Source organism: Squalius cephalus, assembly GCF_949319135.1.
Source record: "Squalius cephalus genome assembly, chromosome: 8".
Classification (NCBI taxonomy): Eukaryota; Metazoa; Chordata; class Actinopteri; order Cypriniformes; family Leuciscidae; genus Squalius; species Squalius cephalus.
The window spans coordinates 41,445,818-41,464,313 of record NC_137129.1 but is presented as its reverse complement, the minus strand read 5'-3'; the positions used below and the strand labels follow the sequence as shown (position 1 = coordinate 41,464,313).

General features: G+C 42.1%; 2 protein-coding genes across 2 annotated transcripts; one reads left to right on the top strand and one right to left on the bottom strand.

Annotated features, from left to right (window-relative positions):
• Positions 1-6,625: 6,625 nt before the first annotated feature.
• On the bottom strand, positions 6,626-10,402 carry LOC307163346 (kelch-like protein 10; the record flags this gene model as incomplete). Its single annotated transcript, XM_079879378.1, has 8 exons — positions 6,626-6,758; positions 6,884-6,975; positions 7,262-7,378; positions 7,547-7,696; positions 7,913-8,110; positions 8,424-8,843; positions 9,399-9,891; positions 10,260-10,402. The coding sequence occupies 8 exons, from the start codon at positions 10,400-10,402 to the stop codon at positions 6,626-6,628; spliced, it is 1,746 nt and encodes a 581-aa protein (XP_079735504.1).
• A 1,189-nt stretch (positions 10,403-11,591) lies between these two features.
• Positions 11,592-15,264, top strand: LOC307163345 (kelch-like protein 10; the record flags this gene model as incomplete). The annotated part of the gene is made up of 8 exons (XM_079879377.1): positions 11,592-11,734; positions 12,102-12,594; positions 13,013-13,456; positions 13,783-13,980; positions 14,197-14,346; positions 14,515-14,631; positions 14,919-15,010; positions 15,132-15,264. The coding sequence occupies 8 exons, from the start codon at positions 11,592-11,594 to the stop codon at positions 15,262-15,264; spliced, it is 1,770 nt and encodes a 589-aa protein (XP_079735503.1).
• Positions 15,265-18,496: the final 3,232 nt, after the last annotated feature.

The following is an 18,496-nucleotide window of genomic DNA, read 5'->3' as shown; positions in this document are numbered from 1 at the left end:
TTACTGACTCATACTGAGTCATGGAAACCCTGTACATACCAGGGAATAAAGTAGTGTTTTCTAGCCCAGTAAAAGTCATTAGAGTAATATATAAACTGTTGCATTATTTAGTGAAATTTGGAAAGGCAACTTTTCTAGTTTTGATTAGCTCTAAAATACTTTATCGGCACATTGCACTCTTTTTCGTATGACATGTTGCCTGCAAAATCTTATATTCAATGTATTCAAAATGTATTTTTTGCAGGGTTTTTTTGTGCTATAAACAATTGTAAAAATATTATCTTTTTCTAGTTTCGCCTAAAAGTATTTTTTACGGTATACAGTAGAATTATCTTTCTGCTGTCATGTAGCTTACAGGCACCTTTTCATAAGCGGTTTAAATGATTTTACTGTAGATTTAATGTTTTCTCTTAATCGGAGCAGAGATGAACTGAACCAGACTGTATTAAGTGATAGTTTTCTTTCTTTGTCTCGTGTCATTCAAGAGCTTTTATCAATGGAACATACTGAGACTGTATTGACTTCTTATTGTAACCAGCAGAGGGCAGCATGAACCTGACACACATGAGAGACACACACTTTTAAAGACTTCATGAAGTTTAAATTAACTTTAAAGGTTTGCTTTTATTCCGTGAAATCATCTATATCGTGTATTGAGAGTCCTACTAAAAGTAACCAACTGTAGCATTATGTATACTATATATACTGTATTTACAGTCGCTCATGTGAGCAGTAAATGGATATATTTCACAGTGTTTACAGGAATCATATTAATAATATAGATTACATGTAATAATAAGCTACATGCCTACAAGCTTTCTTTGCCATTGACATCCGACTGAACTACAAACTTTCCACTGACTTCTGTTAAAATGGGATGCGCTCGAGAAGCTCGCGCACTATGGCTATATAGGCGTTACTATTTCGTTTAATATTCCACTAATTAGATACATTTACTTCATAGACAGCCTTCTTTTATATCCCCATTATACTCTCTGTTGTCAGTGTTTCTTTTTCTGGACACAAGTGTACAAACGCTGCCTGGTATCGGTTGTTGGTATCGGAGCAGTTTTTTTTATGAGTACGAGTACGAGTACGCAAGCTCAGTATCGAGCCTGATACTGATACTGGTATCAGTGCATCCCTAGTTTAGTTATACTGGTGCAAAATCAAATGTAGCACATACAATGAAGTGTCCCCTCCTTGAACTGCCACCTTACCATGGTGGAGGGGTTTGAGTACCCGAATGACCCTGGGAGCTATGTTGTCCGGGGCTATATGCCCCTGGTAGGGTCTCCCAAGGCAAACAGGTCCTAGGTGATGGGTCAGATTAAGAGCGGTTCAAAAAACCGTTTATGATGGCGTTAAATCAGAGGACCGTGACGTCGCCCGGCATGGCGCAGCTGGGGCCCCACCCTGGAGCCAGGCCCAGGGTTGGGGCTCGTATGAGAGCGCCTGGTGGCCGGGCCTCCCCCATTGGGTCCGGAATCTAGCTCTAGGGACATGGAACGTCACCTCTCTGGCGGGGAAGGAGCCTGAGATTGTGCGTGAGGTTGAGAGGTACCAACTAGAGATAGTCGGGATCACCTCCACGCACAGCTTGGGCTCTGGAACCACACTCCTTGAGAGAGGATGGACTCTTCACCACTCTGGAGTTGCCCATGGTGAGATGTGGCGGGCTGGTGTAGGTTTGCTTATAGCCCCCCAGCTCAGCCGCCATGTGTTGGAGTTCACCCCAGTGGACGAGAGGGTCGTTTCCCTGCACCTTCGGGTCGGGGATAGGTTTCTCACTGTCGTGTGCGCCTACGGGGCCCTTTGCTAAGGGCTATCCGGTCCCTGTACGACCGGAGCAAGAGCTTGGTTCGCATTGCCGGCACTAAGTCAGACTTGTTCCTGGTGCATGTTGGACTCCGGCAAGGCTGCCCTTTGTCGCCGGTTCTGTTCATAATTTTTATGGACAGAATTTCTAGGCGCAGCCAAGGGCCAGAGGGTGTCAGGTTTGGAGACCACACAATTTCATCTCTGCTCTTTGCGGATGATGTTGTCGTGCTGGCCCCATCAGGGACGTTCAGCATGCACTGGGGCGGTTTGCAGCCGAGTGTGAAGCGGCTGGGATGAGAATCAGCACCTTCAAATCCGAGGCCATGGTTCTTAGTCGGAAAAAGGTGGCTTGCCCACTTCAGGTTGGTGGAGAGTCCCTGCCTCAAGTGAAGGAGTTCAAGTATCTTGGAGTCTTGTTCACGAGTGAGGGAAGGATGGAACGGGAGATTGACAGACGGATCGGTGCAGCTTCTGCAGTAATGCGGTCGATGTACTGGTCTGTCGTGGTGAAGAAGGAGCTGAGCTGCAAGGCGAAGCTCTCGATTTACCGGTCAATCTACGTTCCTACTCTCACCTATGGTCATGAGCTGTGGGTCATGACCGAAAGGACAAGATCCCAGATACAGGCGGCCGAAATGAGCTTTCTCCGCAGGGTAGCTGGGCGATCCTTTAGAAGAGCTCAGAGTAGAGCCGCTGCTCCTCCACATCGAGAGGGGCCAGCTGAGGTGGCTCAGGGATCTGTTTCAGATGCCTCCTGGACACCTTCCCGGGAAGGTGTTCCGGGCATGTCCCACCGGGAGGAGACCCCGGGGAAGACCTAGGACACGCTGGAGGGACTATGTCTCACGGCTGGCCTGGGAATGCCTCGGTGCCCCCCCCCCCCCCCCCCCATCTGCACATGTTTAGGGTAGAAGCCTGTGGCCAAACACACCAGCAGAGACGAGACTGAAGATCCAGACGCTTTTACAAGAGTGTGAACACGAGGACGAGCTGCAGGACAGACAATGAAAATAATAAACCTGCATGAAAGAATGCATTCAAATATCAACCCTAGAGATTCTGATGTAAACTCACATTCCATGATGATCTTTCCCTCTCGCTGAAGTTCAGTGAATCTGGTTAATGTTTCCACACATTTCCTCTCCAGGCTGGAAACTGATTCTCTGTCCCAGATGATGTCGTGGTCGAGGACTAAAGGCTTCCAGTGCATTGAGAGGTCAAAGGTCAAGGTCTGGCCATCATAGGCGTATTCATCAGAGCCTTGAAGAAACATTACTGGACCATTAGAGTGACGTTCAACTGCACAGCCGTGCCTCCACTGAAGAACATGAAGATCTAGAGGAACACAGAAGATTAAGAACAGAAGATACAATGTTTATCTTTTTTTTTTATTATATAAATATTACAAGTAGAAGATTTAACTGTGAAATGTATTTGCATACTAAAATACATTTTATACATGGCAGAAAATTTACTCTCTCAAAACAAACTTATCATGTTCTAAAATATATGTATATTGTACATGCTAGTTAACTGCATGTCAAAATTATATTAAATCAACCGATTTAAGAAAATGTGAATAATATGCAGCCAATTTTGACGTTCATATCAGCATTAGTAAATTGTTTGATCTCATGTATGTTAAATTTCGATGGAAATGAAATTTGCTCGCATTACTTGACATAAGTTTACCCTAAACATAAACATCATTACCCGTGTCCCGTGTGCTGTTCTCATTCCTCTTGTCCATCAGTGTTTTAATGTTGATCTGAAGCCACTGTTGTTTATAATGCAGATCATCACTTTCATTAAAGAGTCTCTCAGATTCCTCACACAATCGAGTCATGAAATCTAAAGAGATACTTCCGGATTTAGCATTAAGCTTTGTATCAGTAGAAAAACTAGTATTTTCGAATTACCGTGCTTTCCTCCCTCATATCCCCCTGAGACGAGAGATTTATGTATTTTTTGTCTGGAAAAAATCCTCTGATGACGCAAAAATCGTCATTTTGCGTCATCGGAGGATTTTCTTGGCCAGAGGCTAAAGACTACAGCCAGTAGTAGGGGCTGTCCCGCATGTTTTCAACCCGCCCATAGAGGGATCTCACTCACAGAATGTACAACAGTGTCAGCCATCTTTTATTTGGAAGCTTAGCTAACGGGTTCTTATTCTGTGGAGAAAGTGAGTAGTAGGGGTTACATAGACAGTAGAGGGGTTACCATACATCCTCTTTTCCCCGTACATGTCCTGCCATGGAGATCGTTCAAAATGTCCGGGATTCGGCTTTTGCTTTCTGCAGTCGCCATTCATTGTTTACATGCACACCTTTTGTTTCAATCTAACTGAATTCATTCCGATTGGTGAATCTGAATGTAGTGTTTACATGAACGCTAAACAAGTGATCGGTTGATGTGCGTTTTACCATTGCTAAGAAAATACCCGCTCCTCCGTGAGAGATGCGAGACCCGGCGCGTCTCAGTAATGACGCCACCGGCCTCGTGCCATTCTCCCGCGGCCGTCAGCCTCGTCCTGCTCGCCACGGTAAACATAATGAATGGCGACTGTAGAGCGCAAAAGCCGAATCCCGGACATTTTGTGCGATCTCAAAATCCCGGGCAGACTCGTCACGGAGTCTCACTAGTAGCTTAGCTTTGTTGTTTAACTGCTCTCTAACCGGTAGGCGTGGCTTGGGAGTGGCCTCCTAGGGCAGCGAAGCAAGTGCATTCTGGGAGTTGTTGTCTTTCATCCACATGAGCCAAAAATAAATTTTCTGGCTTTTCTCATTCTAGAAGGCTCCAAATTCAAAAATAATTTCACATTTCTACTACATAAATTACCCAATTTAAATACACATTCATCTTTCCAGAGGTGAAGTATCCCTTTAAATACATTTATGGTGAAATTACTACATTTTCAGGTCAATCTGTGTTCATTTTGACCACGAAGCATTGCGCTGTCACTTTAATTCAGCACGTGCAGCACAGCAAAAATAGACTCGATGCGGAAACGATCGCAGCACTGCTGTATACGCACCGCACCTGAACGGATCGCCGGACCGCATCCGCGTGCAGTGTGAAAGCTCTAACCTGTTAACATGGGTACAGGAAAAAAATAGATGGAGTGTGCTGTGCGTGTGCGGTACGTGTTGCAGTGCAGTGCAGGAGCAGCAGCGCTATAGTGCTTTCACATATGCTGCGTTTGCAGTGCGTAACTGATCCGCGGCTGTACCACAAACACATATTCACTATTTGTATTTCAAATCCAGAAGTTATCAGCAAATTTAACTGTCACCCCGCTTTTTGAGAATGGACGTCAAAATGCACTATTCAAACTTAAATGGCTTAATAGCGTGCCGCACGAGTGCTATTTTTAGACCGCAAGGCCGCGTGACGTCAGCAACGTAAACCGGAAGGGGGTCAACATAGAAGCGCGCTCGCTTATGATTCATGCTAGTATTGCTTGTTTTCTGCCGGTTATCCCTCAAATAAGAACATGCCGAGTAAACACTGCTGCTATGGAACTTGCAGAAACGACTCCAGACACTATGACCGTCCACATATGAAGGATGTATTCTTTATTCGTTTCCCGAAGCCAAAAACCTAGAGGGATAAATGTGAACGATGGGTCTACGCCCTAGACATTATTTTGAATGAATGAATAACTCTCTCTCTCTCTCTCTCTCTATATATATATATATATATATATATATGTATGTATGTATGTATGTATGTATATATATATATATATATATATATATATGTATATATATATATATATGTATATATATATATTACTTGTAGGTGCTACTACTGCCTTGAATGACATGTATTTATCATAAAAGTCATATGTAGGCCTACTTTCTTAAAATACTCTTATTTAAATATGTAAGACATGTTCAGCCTCTGCCTTTTTCTAGCAAGCCTGGTCATGCTACAGGTAGGCCCTAGATCTGACAGATTTACTTTTTCTGTAGTAAGGAAACAGCCTTAGGGGGGAGGGTAAAATAATTGAGAGAATTTAGATTTGATATTAATTAAAAATTAAGTGTTGTTGGTTGTGACCAAGTAGCATAGCGATCGCTAAACAAAAAATAAATACATTAATAATAATAATATAAATTACCCCCAACAACTGTCAGACGTAAGACAACCAGAGGACATAGTATATATGACAGACAGGACATAGGGTGGTAAAAGATAGCTTGTTGAAACTGCAAAATGTCACTGTCAGTGGCGTAAGGCGATGTTTTTTGGGGGAGAAATTCTGTCGATAACAATCTACCTCTGGATCAGGTCGGCTCTTTTTCCCGTCTTTTTCAGCCCTCTACACTCAAGCCATCTCTTCAATTGAATATTTGTATGTTCTTCTACTTCTATACCAGTGAATTTGGCACCGGGGACATCATTCTCGGACAGAGTTAGCAGGTTTAGCTCAGTAGACATCTCGTCCGTAAACTGTTTACATGCGTCTAGCATGAGTGACACGCGCGAGTTTGACCCCCCTAGCAACCGTCGCTAGCTTAATGAATATTAATGAGAAAAGGTGACGTATATCGTGCGGTACGCTTTGGAATATAGACCTAAGTTTGGTCTTGTTTTAATAAAGCAATAAATAGTTTACTCAGTAAAAATAATTCTCAATATTATATGTTTGTTTGTTGAGCTGTAGAGATCCCTTGCAAGGTTTAATTTTTTAAATGAACAACACTACACCTGAGAGAAAGTTTAACATTTAGAATACAGCCTCTTTTTTTTTGAATGCATTTATTCAGGAGACATGACTGTCAGATCTGGTAGAAGGAGATCATTCTCTGTCAGACTCGTCTTGTGTCTGTACGGTGTCTCGTAGGGCAGCATACTGTGCCATGTTAGGCAATCCTGATGCTACACAACAGCTCAGAGCACTGCGGGAAATGGCCATTTTATTTGCATCAAACCTGTATAGAAAACAGATGCAATGAAGGAATGCAATGAAATATAGTCTGTATTAGACTTTTAGACTTATATTTATATCTAATGCAGTGTAAAATGATCTGTAAGATTCAGTGTTTGTGGAAATTACCATTCATCTGTCTTCTCATCGTAGCGCTCCACATCAGAGATGGTGTTGAATCCATTATAGCCTCCAACAGCAAACAACTGACCATTAACTACCTGGATTTTGAGGAAAGTAAAAAGTAAAATAAATAATGTACAGCTAATGTCTTTAACTTTACATTAATAAATCTTATTATAGATGCAACACTTAATTTAAACATAGTTAGAATGTTTTGACACACACATTGATCATCGAAGCCTTCTACAATCTTAGGGTGCAACTTTCCAATTTTTCTCAATTTGGAAGCAAAAAAAAGTCCCCCATATTCATTATCATCAAATCATTTTTGTAATGTTATTTCATAGATTGACCAGATACAGATATTAACTGTCCACATCTCACCTCAATGCCAAAGTTGCTGCGTGGGTTGTTCATTGATGCAACATCAGTCCAGATGTTAGAGAGCGGATTGTAGGCCTCCACACTCCACAAATCACTGGCACCATCAAAACCACCAACCTTTAAATAAATACACTTTTTATTTATGTATTCTGTGCATTTGTATATGCACATCCATGCATGCATTTACAGAAGTGCAACCTTTAAACTGGGATTGTTCCATATTTCTGTATTTGTGTCATGGTTATCATAGTTAATTAAAACTATAAAACTGTGTTTAATACTCACAGCATACACTCGATCTGCATAAGCGATCACACCAACACCAGTGCGGCGGCTACTCATGGGAGCGATGAGAGTCCACTGGTTTGTTTCAGGGTTGAAGCTCTCAGCAGAGGAGAGATACTCGGTCCCAGTCGAACCACCACAGATATAAATCTGACAAACACAAAAATAACATGCATGATGTTTGTGCACAATCATCACAGACTGATCAGAAAAGCAGTGTTTAAAACTCTCAGTCAATTTTATGATATTCCTTTCCATTTTAACACTATTCCTTATGCCATATCTCTATTTCACATTTCCTTCATGCTTTACAGGCATTAAGAGTCTCCAGCAGAAGAGTGTGGGATCATGGGTAAGTGCTCTTACCCTGCCCTGCAGTGAGGTGGCGCTGGCGTCACTCCTCTCTTCATTCATGGGTGCCATCATTGTCCACTGATTGGTGTTTGGATCGTAGCGCTCTACTGTTTTAAGCCGTTGTTGTCCATCAAAACCACCAATGGCATAAATGAGCCCGTCCAGAACAGCGACACTAATATAACCTCGGCGTTCATACATGGGGGCCGCCTACAACACACCAAATACATCAGTGTGTGAACACACACCAATACACCATCTCAGTGGTTCTGTCCTATCAGTTGCAAATAAGTACATTATATTATATAAAGCTACAACAATTGCTGGAACACAAAAAAAATGTATCATGGTTTTACCACTTTTAGACATGTAATACGGTAATACAGTGGTATTCTTTGAAGTAATGTGGAGTACAGCACATCATTCATCACTATGGTCCATATCACAGTACAATCCGGTACCATCACTGTACCACAATACTGTTTTGTGAAGGAAGCTAAATTAAAGTTACAACATTACTCACCTCATGCCAAGTCTGAGTGATAAGACTGAATTTCCTCACGCTATTGAAATACTCCACATGGTCAAGACCACCAATACAGTAGACAAACTCATCCAGGACTGCTGTACCAAGATAGGCTCTGGGACGCTCATCCTCTTGAGTCACACTGACCCAGCAGTCTGCCTTTGCATCGTATGCCTCAATCTCATTGGTGGGATTGCTGTCGCTCCATCCTCCGATGGCCAATAGGATCGATGAGGGTAGACGTGGACGTGTCAGTTGATGCATGAGTTCTGAGTTGGTGGATTCATCCATGTTGAGGTCAAACAAAGTCTTCATTGCATTGATGATAACAGGCATGCTGGCTTCATTCTCCATCACTAGTGCATTGCACTTTACATTATTGACGAAGTAGTCTGATGTTATCAACCCCAATCGAACCTGAAGCACAAGGGAGAGTTTAGACTTTCAGAGACTGTTGCAAGACTGTTACTAAGCAGTTATATGGTGCTCAAAAATGGAAAATGATTTCCAAAATTACTCAAGATATTGTCTTGTTTTCTGAAAAATGTATCAAAATGAAGTGAGTTAATGCTTAAAACAAAAACATAAATTTGTCAGAAGGGGAAAAAAATAAACTTGTTTGGCATTTGAATTAAGATTATTTTTCTTACTGGATGCCAGGATTATTGTAGTTAAACTAAAACTAAAACCCTGAACTAAAAATAAAATTAAAAAATAAACTTTCACTGAAATTAAAAATTTAAAAACTTAATATTAAATAGTTGTCAAGGCAAGTTTCTCATTTTAATTTTTATTTCATTTCAAACTGAAATAAAATTAGTAAATTATAGACACATTTAAACAAAAAAGAAATGTAAATGACAAAATAACAAAACAAAATGACAAAAATTTAAATGATAGCAGAAAATGTATCTTGATTTAAGACTTTTAAGATATTCGTAATGAAAAACAAGACAAAAATCTCTGTTTTACCTTTGGCAGAAGCACGGCAATGTGTCGCCTCCTGTTTTCTGGTGCGTGATTAATCCAGTGGAGGACGGCTTCAAAAACCACCTCCTCCTGTCTGACGTTCAGCTCATCCTCATCAATGATCTCCTCCAGCTGTTCCAGGGAGAGCTCCAGGAACTCCTCAGATACGTGCAGGACCTCCTCAAAGTGCTGCAGGATGTAGTGCTGTGCTTTACAGTGGAGCTTTGAGCAGGAGGAAACGTCCTCTGTAAACTTGCAGATGCCGATGCAGTTCTCTGGGCATAACTCTGACTCCAGGAACTGACAGCAGGAATCTACAAGACCTGAGACTGAGATCATCTCAGCCGCCACCAGGAGCTCCAACACATTCTCTTGAGTAATGAGCACAGATCTGGTGTACGCATACTGGATAATAAGAGGCATGATGTCTCGGGATATTCCTTGAATTTCACAGAAATGTTGTGCTGGGCTGCTCCAGTTGTTGGTGAAAAGAGCCCTGTGAACAAATTTGACAAATAAATACAGGCATTAATAATAAGCATAAATAAAATAAGTTTTCGTTATTTACATTTTAATTTCAGCCAAATATACTTAGAGAAACAGATTAGTTTCCTATATTAAATTTGAAATGCTGGGTAAAACTTCATTCATAGCCACTTCCAGAATTAAATTTCAAGAATGTTTTTTCCTAGATATAATAGTTACATTCTTTTCTCTGGCAATACACTCATTCATTTTCATGCATTCATATATTTGGAATTAGGCAGTTTCAACAGTATAATGTTGGCAGTAGAAATTCTGTATATAATTATAATAATTTCTTGGTAATTTGCGCACAATTGCAGTTCAAATGCTTCTTCTCACCTAAAGTAGGAGCTGCAGCCACACATGATGATCTTGTGCACTTGAAATTCTCTGTCATTGGACTTGATGATCATGTCAGTGTGTTCGCCCAGTAAACGTGCTTCATCAAACACGTCAAAGGCTGTTGCTCTCATGTCCTCCATGTTCTCTCGGGACAGTAAATGTACTCAGTCTACTCTCCTCAAACTCTGAGTAAAGTCTCCTCAGGATTGAGTCTTTGTGGGACTTTTGCTCAGGAGAGTTCTATAGAATGTCTCTGTGACATCATAGTTGTAGAGCTTGAATATATCTCTTCAGTTTCTTGGCCACATAATTATTATAGAGTTTTGTTTTATCGATTCCTTTTGAATGAAACATCTTCACAGTAACAAAGATATTAAAATTGATTTAAAAAAATGAATTCAGTGACAAATAAAATAAAGCATGGGATAATTAGTCATTTGAATATGCAATCATATATATATATATAAAAATATATAAAACCTGTTATTGTTTGAAAACGCTTATTTCAATATCGTGATAATATCATATATATTAGGTCAAATTCCTGAAAAACGTAAAATAAAAATGATTGGGTCACTTCTTAATGTCCAAGGGAAAATGTGGGTCCATGGCCAAACCAGTTGAGAACTGCTGGTACAGTATAAGGGACACTTTCAGATACAGCCGTAGTGTCTTATTGGCTGATCAAAGTCTTGTTTGTTGAATATTTCCAGTTGTAAATATTCTAAAAAAAATAAAAAATAATCAGCTTGGTTATTTATATGTAATTTTACTTATAATGGCAGTAATTCTAAATGTACAGATTTAACCAATAAAAGCAAGACATTGCACTCAAGATGTGGCCTAATGCTGCGTGACCTTGAAATGGAATGGGAATATGACATCTGTGAAGAACAATCCTCTTCATACAGGCCTCTGGTAAACTTGTTTGGGGTCACAGTCACTCCACGCAAGAAACATCTGTCCTTCTGTCAAAAACTCACTAGTGTGTATGTTGTGCAATCAAAATGGATGATTGCATATTCAAATGACTAATTATCCCATGCTTTATTTTATTTGTCACTGGGTTCTTTTTTTTTTTTTTTATCAATTTTAATATCTTTGTTACTGTGAAGATGTTTCATTCAAAAGGAATCGATAAAACAAAACTCTATAATAATTATGTGGCCAAGAAACTGAAGAGATATATTCAAGCTCTACAACTATGATGTCACAGAGACATTCTATAGAACTCTCCTGAGCAAAAGTCACACAAAGACAAAATCCTGAGGTGACTTTAATCAGAGTTTGAGGAGAGAAGACTGAATACATTTACAGTCCCGAGAGAACATGGAGAACATGAGAGCATCAGCCTTTGACGTGTTTGATGAAGCACGTTTACTGGGCGAACACACTGACATGATCATCAAGTCCAATGACAGAGAATTTCAAGTGCACAAGATCATCATGTGTGGCTGCAGCTCCTACTTTAGGTGAGAAGAAGCATTTGAACTGCAATTGTGCGCAAATTACCAAGAAATGATTATAATTATATACAGAATTTCCACTGCCAACATTATACTGTTGAAACTGCCTAATTCCAAATATAAGAATGCATGAAAATGAATGAGTGTATTGCCAGAAAAATGAATGTAACTGTGATATCTAGGAAAAAAATATTCTTGAAATTTAATTCTGGAAGTGGCTATGAATGAAGTTTTACCCAGCATTTCAAATTTAATATAGGAAACTAATCTGTTTCTCTAAGTATATTTGGCTGAAACTAAAATGTAAATAACAAAAACTTATTTTATATATGCTTATTATTAATGCCTATTTCTTTGTCAAATTTGTTCACAGGGCTCTTTTCACCAACAACTGCAGCAGCCCAGCACAACATTTCTGTGAAATTCAAGGAATATCCAGAGACATCATGCCTCTTATTATCCAGTATGCATACACCAGATCTGTGCTCATTACTCAAGAGAATGTGGTGGAGCTCTTGGTGGCGGCTGAGATGATCTCAGTCTCAGGTCTTGTAGATTCCTGCTGTCAGTTCCTGGAGTCACAGTTATGCCCAGAGAACTGCATTGGCATCTGCAAGTTTACAGAGGACGTTTCCTCCTGCTCAAAGCTCCACTGTAAAGCACAGCACTACATCCTGCAGCACTTTGAGGAGGTTCTGCGCGTATCTGAGGAGTTACTGGAGCTCTCCCTGGAACAGCTGGAGGAGATCATTGGTGAGGATGAGCTGAATGTCAGACAGGAGGAGGTGGTTTTTGAAGCCGTCCTCCACTGGATTAATCACGCACCAGAAAACAGGAGGCGACACATTGCCGTGCTTCTGCCAAAGGTAAAACAGAGATTTTTGTCTCGTTTTTCATTACAAATATCTTAAAAGTCTTAAATCAAGATACATTTTCTGCTATCATTTAAATCAACTATTGACAACTATTTAATATTAAGTTTTTAAATATTTAATTTCAGTGAAAGTTTATTTTTCAATTTTATTTTTAGTTCAGGGTTTTAGTTTTAGTTTAACTACAATAATCCTGGCATGCAGTAAGAAAAATAATCTTAATTCAAATGCCAAACAAGTTTATTTTTTTCCCCTTCTGACAAATTTATGTTTTTGTTTTAAGCATTACCTCACTTCATTTTGATACATTTTTCAGAAAACAAGACAATATCTTGAGTAATTTTGGAAATCATTTTCCATTTTTGAGCACCATATAACTGCTTAGTAACAGTCTTGCAACAGTCTCTGAAAGTCTAAACTCTCCCTTGTGCTTCAGGTTCGATTGGGGTTGATAACACCAGACTACTTCGTCAATAATGTGAAGTGCAATGCACTAGTGATGGAGAATGAAGCCAGCATGCCTGTTATCATCAATGCAATGAAGACTTTGTTTGACCTCAACATGGATGAACCCACCAACTCAGAACTCATGCATCAACTGACACGTCCACGTCTGCCCTCATCGATCCTATTGGCCATTGGAGGATGGAGCGACAGCAATCCCACCAATGAGATTGAGGCATACGATGCAAAGGCAGACTGCTGGGTCAGTGTGACTCAAGAGGATGAGCGTCCCAGAGCCTATCACGGTACAGCAGTCCTGGATGAGTTTGTCTACTGTATTGGTGGTCTTGACCATGTGGAGTATTTCAATAGCGTGAGGAAATTCAGTCTAATCACTCAGACTTGGCATGAGGTGAGTAATGCTGTAGGTCAACATGTAACTTTAATTTAGCTTCCTTCACAAAACAGTATTGTGGTACAGTGATGGTACCGGATTGTACTTTGATATGGACCATAGTGATGAATGATGTGCTGTACTCCACATTACTTCAAAGAATACCACTGTATTACCGTATTACATGTCTAAAAGTGGTAAAACCATGATACATGTTTTTGTGTGTTCCAGCAATTGTTGTAGCTTTATATAATATAATGTACTTATTTGCAACTGATAGGACAGAAGCACTGAGATGGTGTATTGGTGTGTGTTCACACACTGATGTATTTGGTGTGTTGTAGGCGGCCCCCATGTATGAACGCCGAGGCTTTATTAGTGTTGCTGTTGTGGACGGGCTCATTTATGCCATTGGTGGTTTTGATGGACAACAACGGCTTAAAACAGTAGAGCGCTACGATCCAAACACCAATCAGTGGACAATGATGGCACCCATGAATGAAGAGAGGAGTGACGCCAGCGCCACCTCACTGCAGGGCAGGGTAAGAGCACTTACCAATGATCCCACACTCTTCTGCTGGAGACTCTTAATGCCTGTAAAGCATGAAGGAAATGTGAAATAGAGATATGGCATAAGGAATAGTGTTAAAATGGAAAGGAATATCATAAAATTGACTGAGAGTTTTAAACACTGGTTTTCTGATCAGTCTGTGATGATTGTGCACAAACATCATGCATGTTATTTTTGTGTTTGTCAGATTTATATCTGTGGTGGTTCGACTGGGACCGAGTATCTCTCCTCTGCTGAGAGCTTCAACCCTGAAACAAACCAGTGGACTCTCATCGCTCCCATGAGTAGCCGCCGCACTGGTGTTGGTGTGATTGCTTATGCAGATCGAGTGTATGCTGTGAGTATTAAACACAGTTTTATAGTTTTAATTAACTATGATAACCATGACACAAATACAGAAATATGGAACAATCCCAGTTTAAAGGTTGCACTTCTGTAAATGCATGCATGGATGTGCATATACAAATGCACAGAATACATAAATAAAGAGTGTATTTATTTAAAGGTTGGTGGTTTTGATGGTGCCAGTGATTTGTGGTGTGTGGAGGCCTACAATCCGCTCTCTAACATCTGGACTGATGTTGCATCAATGAACAACCCACGCAGCAACTTTGGCATTGAGGTGAGATGTGGACAGTTAATATCTGTATCTGGTGAAACTATGAAATAACATTACAAAAATGATTTGATGATAATGAATATGGGGAACTTTTTTTTTGCTTCCAAATTGAGAAAAATTGGAAAGTTGCACCCTAAGATTGTAGAAGGCTTCGATGATCAATGTGTGTGTCAAAACATTCTAACTATGTTTAAATTAAGTGTTGCATCTATAATAAGATTTATTAATGTAAAGTTTAAGACATTAGCTGTACATTATTTATTTTCCTTTTTACTTTCCTCAAAATCCAGGTAGTTAATGGTCAGTTGTTTGCTGTTGGAGGCTATAATGGATTCGACACCATCTCTGATGTGGAGCGCTACGATGAGAAGACAGATGAATGGTAATTTCCACAAACACTGAATCTTACAGATCATTTTACACTGCATTAGATATAAATATAAGTCTAAAAATCTAATACTATATTTCATTGCATTCCTTCATTGCATCTGTTTTCTATACAGGTTTGATGCAAATAAAATGGCCATTTCCCGCAGTGCTCTGAGCTGTTGTGTAGCATCAGGATTGCCTAACATGGCACAGTATGCTGCCCTACGAGACACCGTACAGACACAAGACGAGTCTGACAGTGGATGATCTCCTTCTACCAGATCATGACAGTCATGTCTCCTGAATAAATGCATTCAAAAAAAGAGGCTGTCTTCTAAATGTTAAACTTTCTCTCAGGTGTAGTGTTGTTCATTTAAAAAATTAAACCTTGCAAGGGATCTCTACAGCTCAACAAACAAACATATAATATTGAGAATTATTTTTACTGAGTAAACTATTTATTGCTTTATTAAACTTTGTATGAATTACTGTAATTTCCTGGCTTCTTTTATATGATTATACATTGTGTATGATTGATTAAACTCATAGATAGTCTTTGCTAAAGAAGCATTGATTATGTGATGTTTTTATAGGCATAATCTACACATGGAAATATAACTTTGTGTTATGTTAAACAGTCAAGCCTATACAATCATTTTTGCAGTGTAATTATTGACTTCTGAAAATAATAATAATTATTATTATAGATACGCACACATGCACACAGTCATATATACATTCTCGGTCTGTTCAATCACTATTTATCGATAAAGTATAAACAAACACTTAATATTAGCAAAATATTCAAGGCGTGAATTACAGATCTGCAGAAGCACCTAATCCATCGTAATTAGCATATGGGTGATAATATTTCTACATCCATGTGACCCAATTTTTCATGCTAATTATATTTAATATCTACCTAAATGTATATATGAAACATGAGTAGAAGGGTCCCATACTTGGCTGTAAAAGTCTGTTTAGCGCCATCTAGCGTTTGAGATATTGTTTTGGTTAAGACTGGCATTGTTTTGGTTAAGACTGACTTCACCATCCATCCATCTTCTTCCGCTTATCCAGGGCCGGGTCGCGGGGGCAGCAGTCTAAGCAGGGATGCCCAGACTTCCCTCTCCCTAGACACTTCCTCCAGCTCTTCCGGGGGGACACCGAGGCATTCCCAGGCCAGCCGGGAAACATAGACCCTCCAGCGTGTCCTAGGTCTTCCCCGGGGTCTCCTCCCGGTGGGACATGCCCGGAACACCTTCCCGGGAAGGCATCCAGGAGGCATCCGGAAAAGATGCCCGAGCCACCTCAGCTGGCCCCTCTTGATGTGGAGGAGCAGCGGCTCTACTCTGAGCTCCTCCCGAGTGACCGAGCTTCTCACCCTATCTCTAAGGGATCGCCCAGCCAGCCTGCGGAGAAAGCTCATTTCAGCCACCTGTATCCGGGATCTTGTCCTTTCGGTCATGACCCACAGCTCATGACCATAGGTGAGAGTAGGAACGTAGATTGACCGGTAAATCGAGAGCTTCGCCTTGCGGCTCATCTCTTTCTTCACCACGACAGGCCGGTACATCGACCGCATTACTGCAGAAGCTGCACTGATCCGTCTGTCAATCTCCCGTTCCATCCTTCCCTCACTCGTGAACAAGACCCCAAGATACTTGAACTCCTCCACTTGAGGCAGGAACTCTCCACCAACCTGAAGCGGGCAAACCACCCTTTTCCGACTGAGGACCATGGCCTCGGATTTGGAGGTGCTGATTCTCATCCCAGCCGCTTCACACTCGGCTGTAAACCGCCCCAGTGCATGCTGAAGGTCCTGGTCTGATGGGGCCAGCACCACAACATCGTCCGCAAAGAGCAGAGATGAAATCGTGTGGTCCCCAAACCTGACACCCTCTGGCCCCTGGCTGCGCCTAGAAATTCTGTCCATAAAAATTATGAACAGAACCGGCGACAAAGGGCAGCCCTGCCGGAGTCCAACATGCACCGGGAACAAGTCTGACTTACTGCCGGCAATGTGAACCAAGCTCCTGCTCCTGTTCCAGTCGTACAGGGACCGGACAGCCCTTAGCAAAGGGCCCCAGACCCCGTACTCCCAGAGCACCCTCCACAGGACGCCGCGAGGGACACAGTCGAATGCCTTCTCCAAATCCACATAGCACATGTGGATTGGTTGGGCAAACTCCCATGAACCCTCCAGCACCCTGGAGAGGGAATAGAGCTGGTCCAGTGTTCCATGACCGGGACGAAAACCACACTGTTCCTCCTGAATCCGAGGTTCTACTATCGGCCGTATTCTCCTCTCCAGTACCCTGGCATAGACTTTCCCAGGGAGGCTGAGAAGTGTGATCCCCCTGTAGTTGGAGCACACCCTCCGGTCCCCCTTCTTAAAAAGAGGGACCACCACCCCAGTCTGCCAGTCCAAAGGTACTGTCCCCGACCGCCACGTGATGCTGCAAAGGCGTGTCAGCCAAGACAGCCCCACAACATCCAAAGACTTGAGGTACTCGGGGCGGATCTCATCCACTCCCGGTGCCTTGCCACCGAGGAGTTTCTTGACTACCTCGGTGACTTCAGCCCGGGTGATGGACGAGTCTGCCTCCGAGCCCTCAGCCTCTGCTTCCTCAATGGAAGACATGATGGCGGGATTGAGGAGATCCTCGAAGTATTCCTTCCACTGTCCGATGATATTCCCAGTCGAGGTCAACAGCTGCCCACCTCCACTGTAAACAGCGTTGGTAGGGCACTGCTTCCCCCTCCTGAGGCGCCGGACAGTTTGCCATAATCTCTTCGAGGCCGACCGATAGTCCTTCTCCATGGCCTCATTGAACTCCTCCCAAGCCCGATTTGTTGCCTCGACAACCACCCGGGCTGCAGTCCGCTTGGCCTGTCGGTACCCATCAGCTGCCTCAGGAGTCCCACATGCCAGCCAGGCCCGATAGGACTCCTTCTTCAGCTTGACGGCATCCCTTACTTCCGGTGTCCACCACCGGGTTCGAGGATTGCCGCTTCGACAGGCACCGGAGACCTTACGGCCACAGCTCAGAGTGGCCGCGTTGACAATGGAGGTGGAGAACATGGTCCACTCGGACTCAGTATCTCCAGACTCCCTCAGGATCTGGTCGAAGCTCTGCCGGAGGTGGAAGTTGAAGATCTCTCTGACAGGGGATTCGGCCAAACGTTCCCAGCAGACTGTCACAGTATGTTTGGGTCTGCTGAGTCTGTCCAGCTTCCTCCCCCGCCATCGGATCCAACTCACCACCAGGTGGTGATCAGTTGGCAGCTCCGCCCCTCTCTTCACCCGAGTGTCCAAGACATACGGCCGGAGGTCAGATGAAACAACCACAAAGTCGATCATCGACCTCCGGCATAGGGTGTCCTGGTGCCATGTGCACTGATGGACACCCTTATGCTTGAACATGGTGTCCGTTATGGACAAGCCGTAACTAGCACAGAAGTCCAATAACAGAACACCACTCGGGTTCAGATCAGG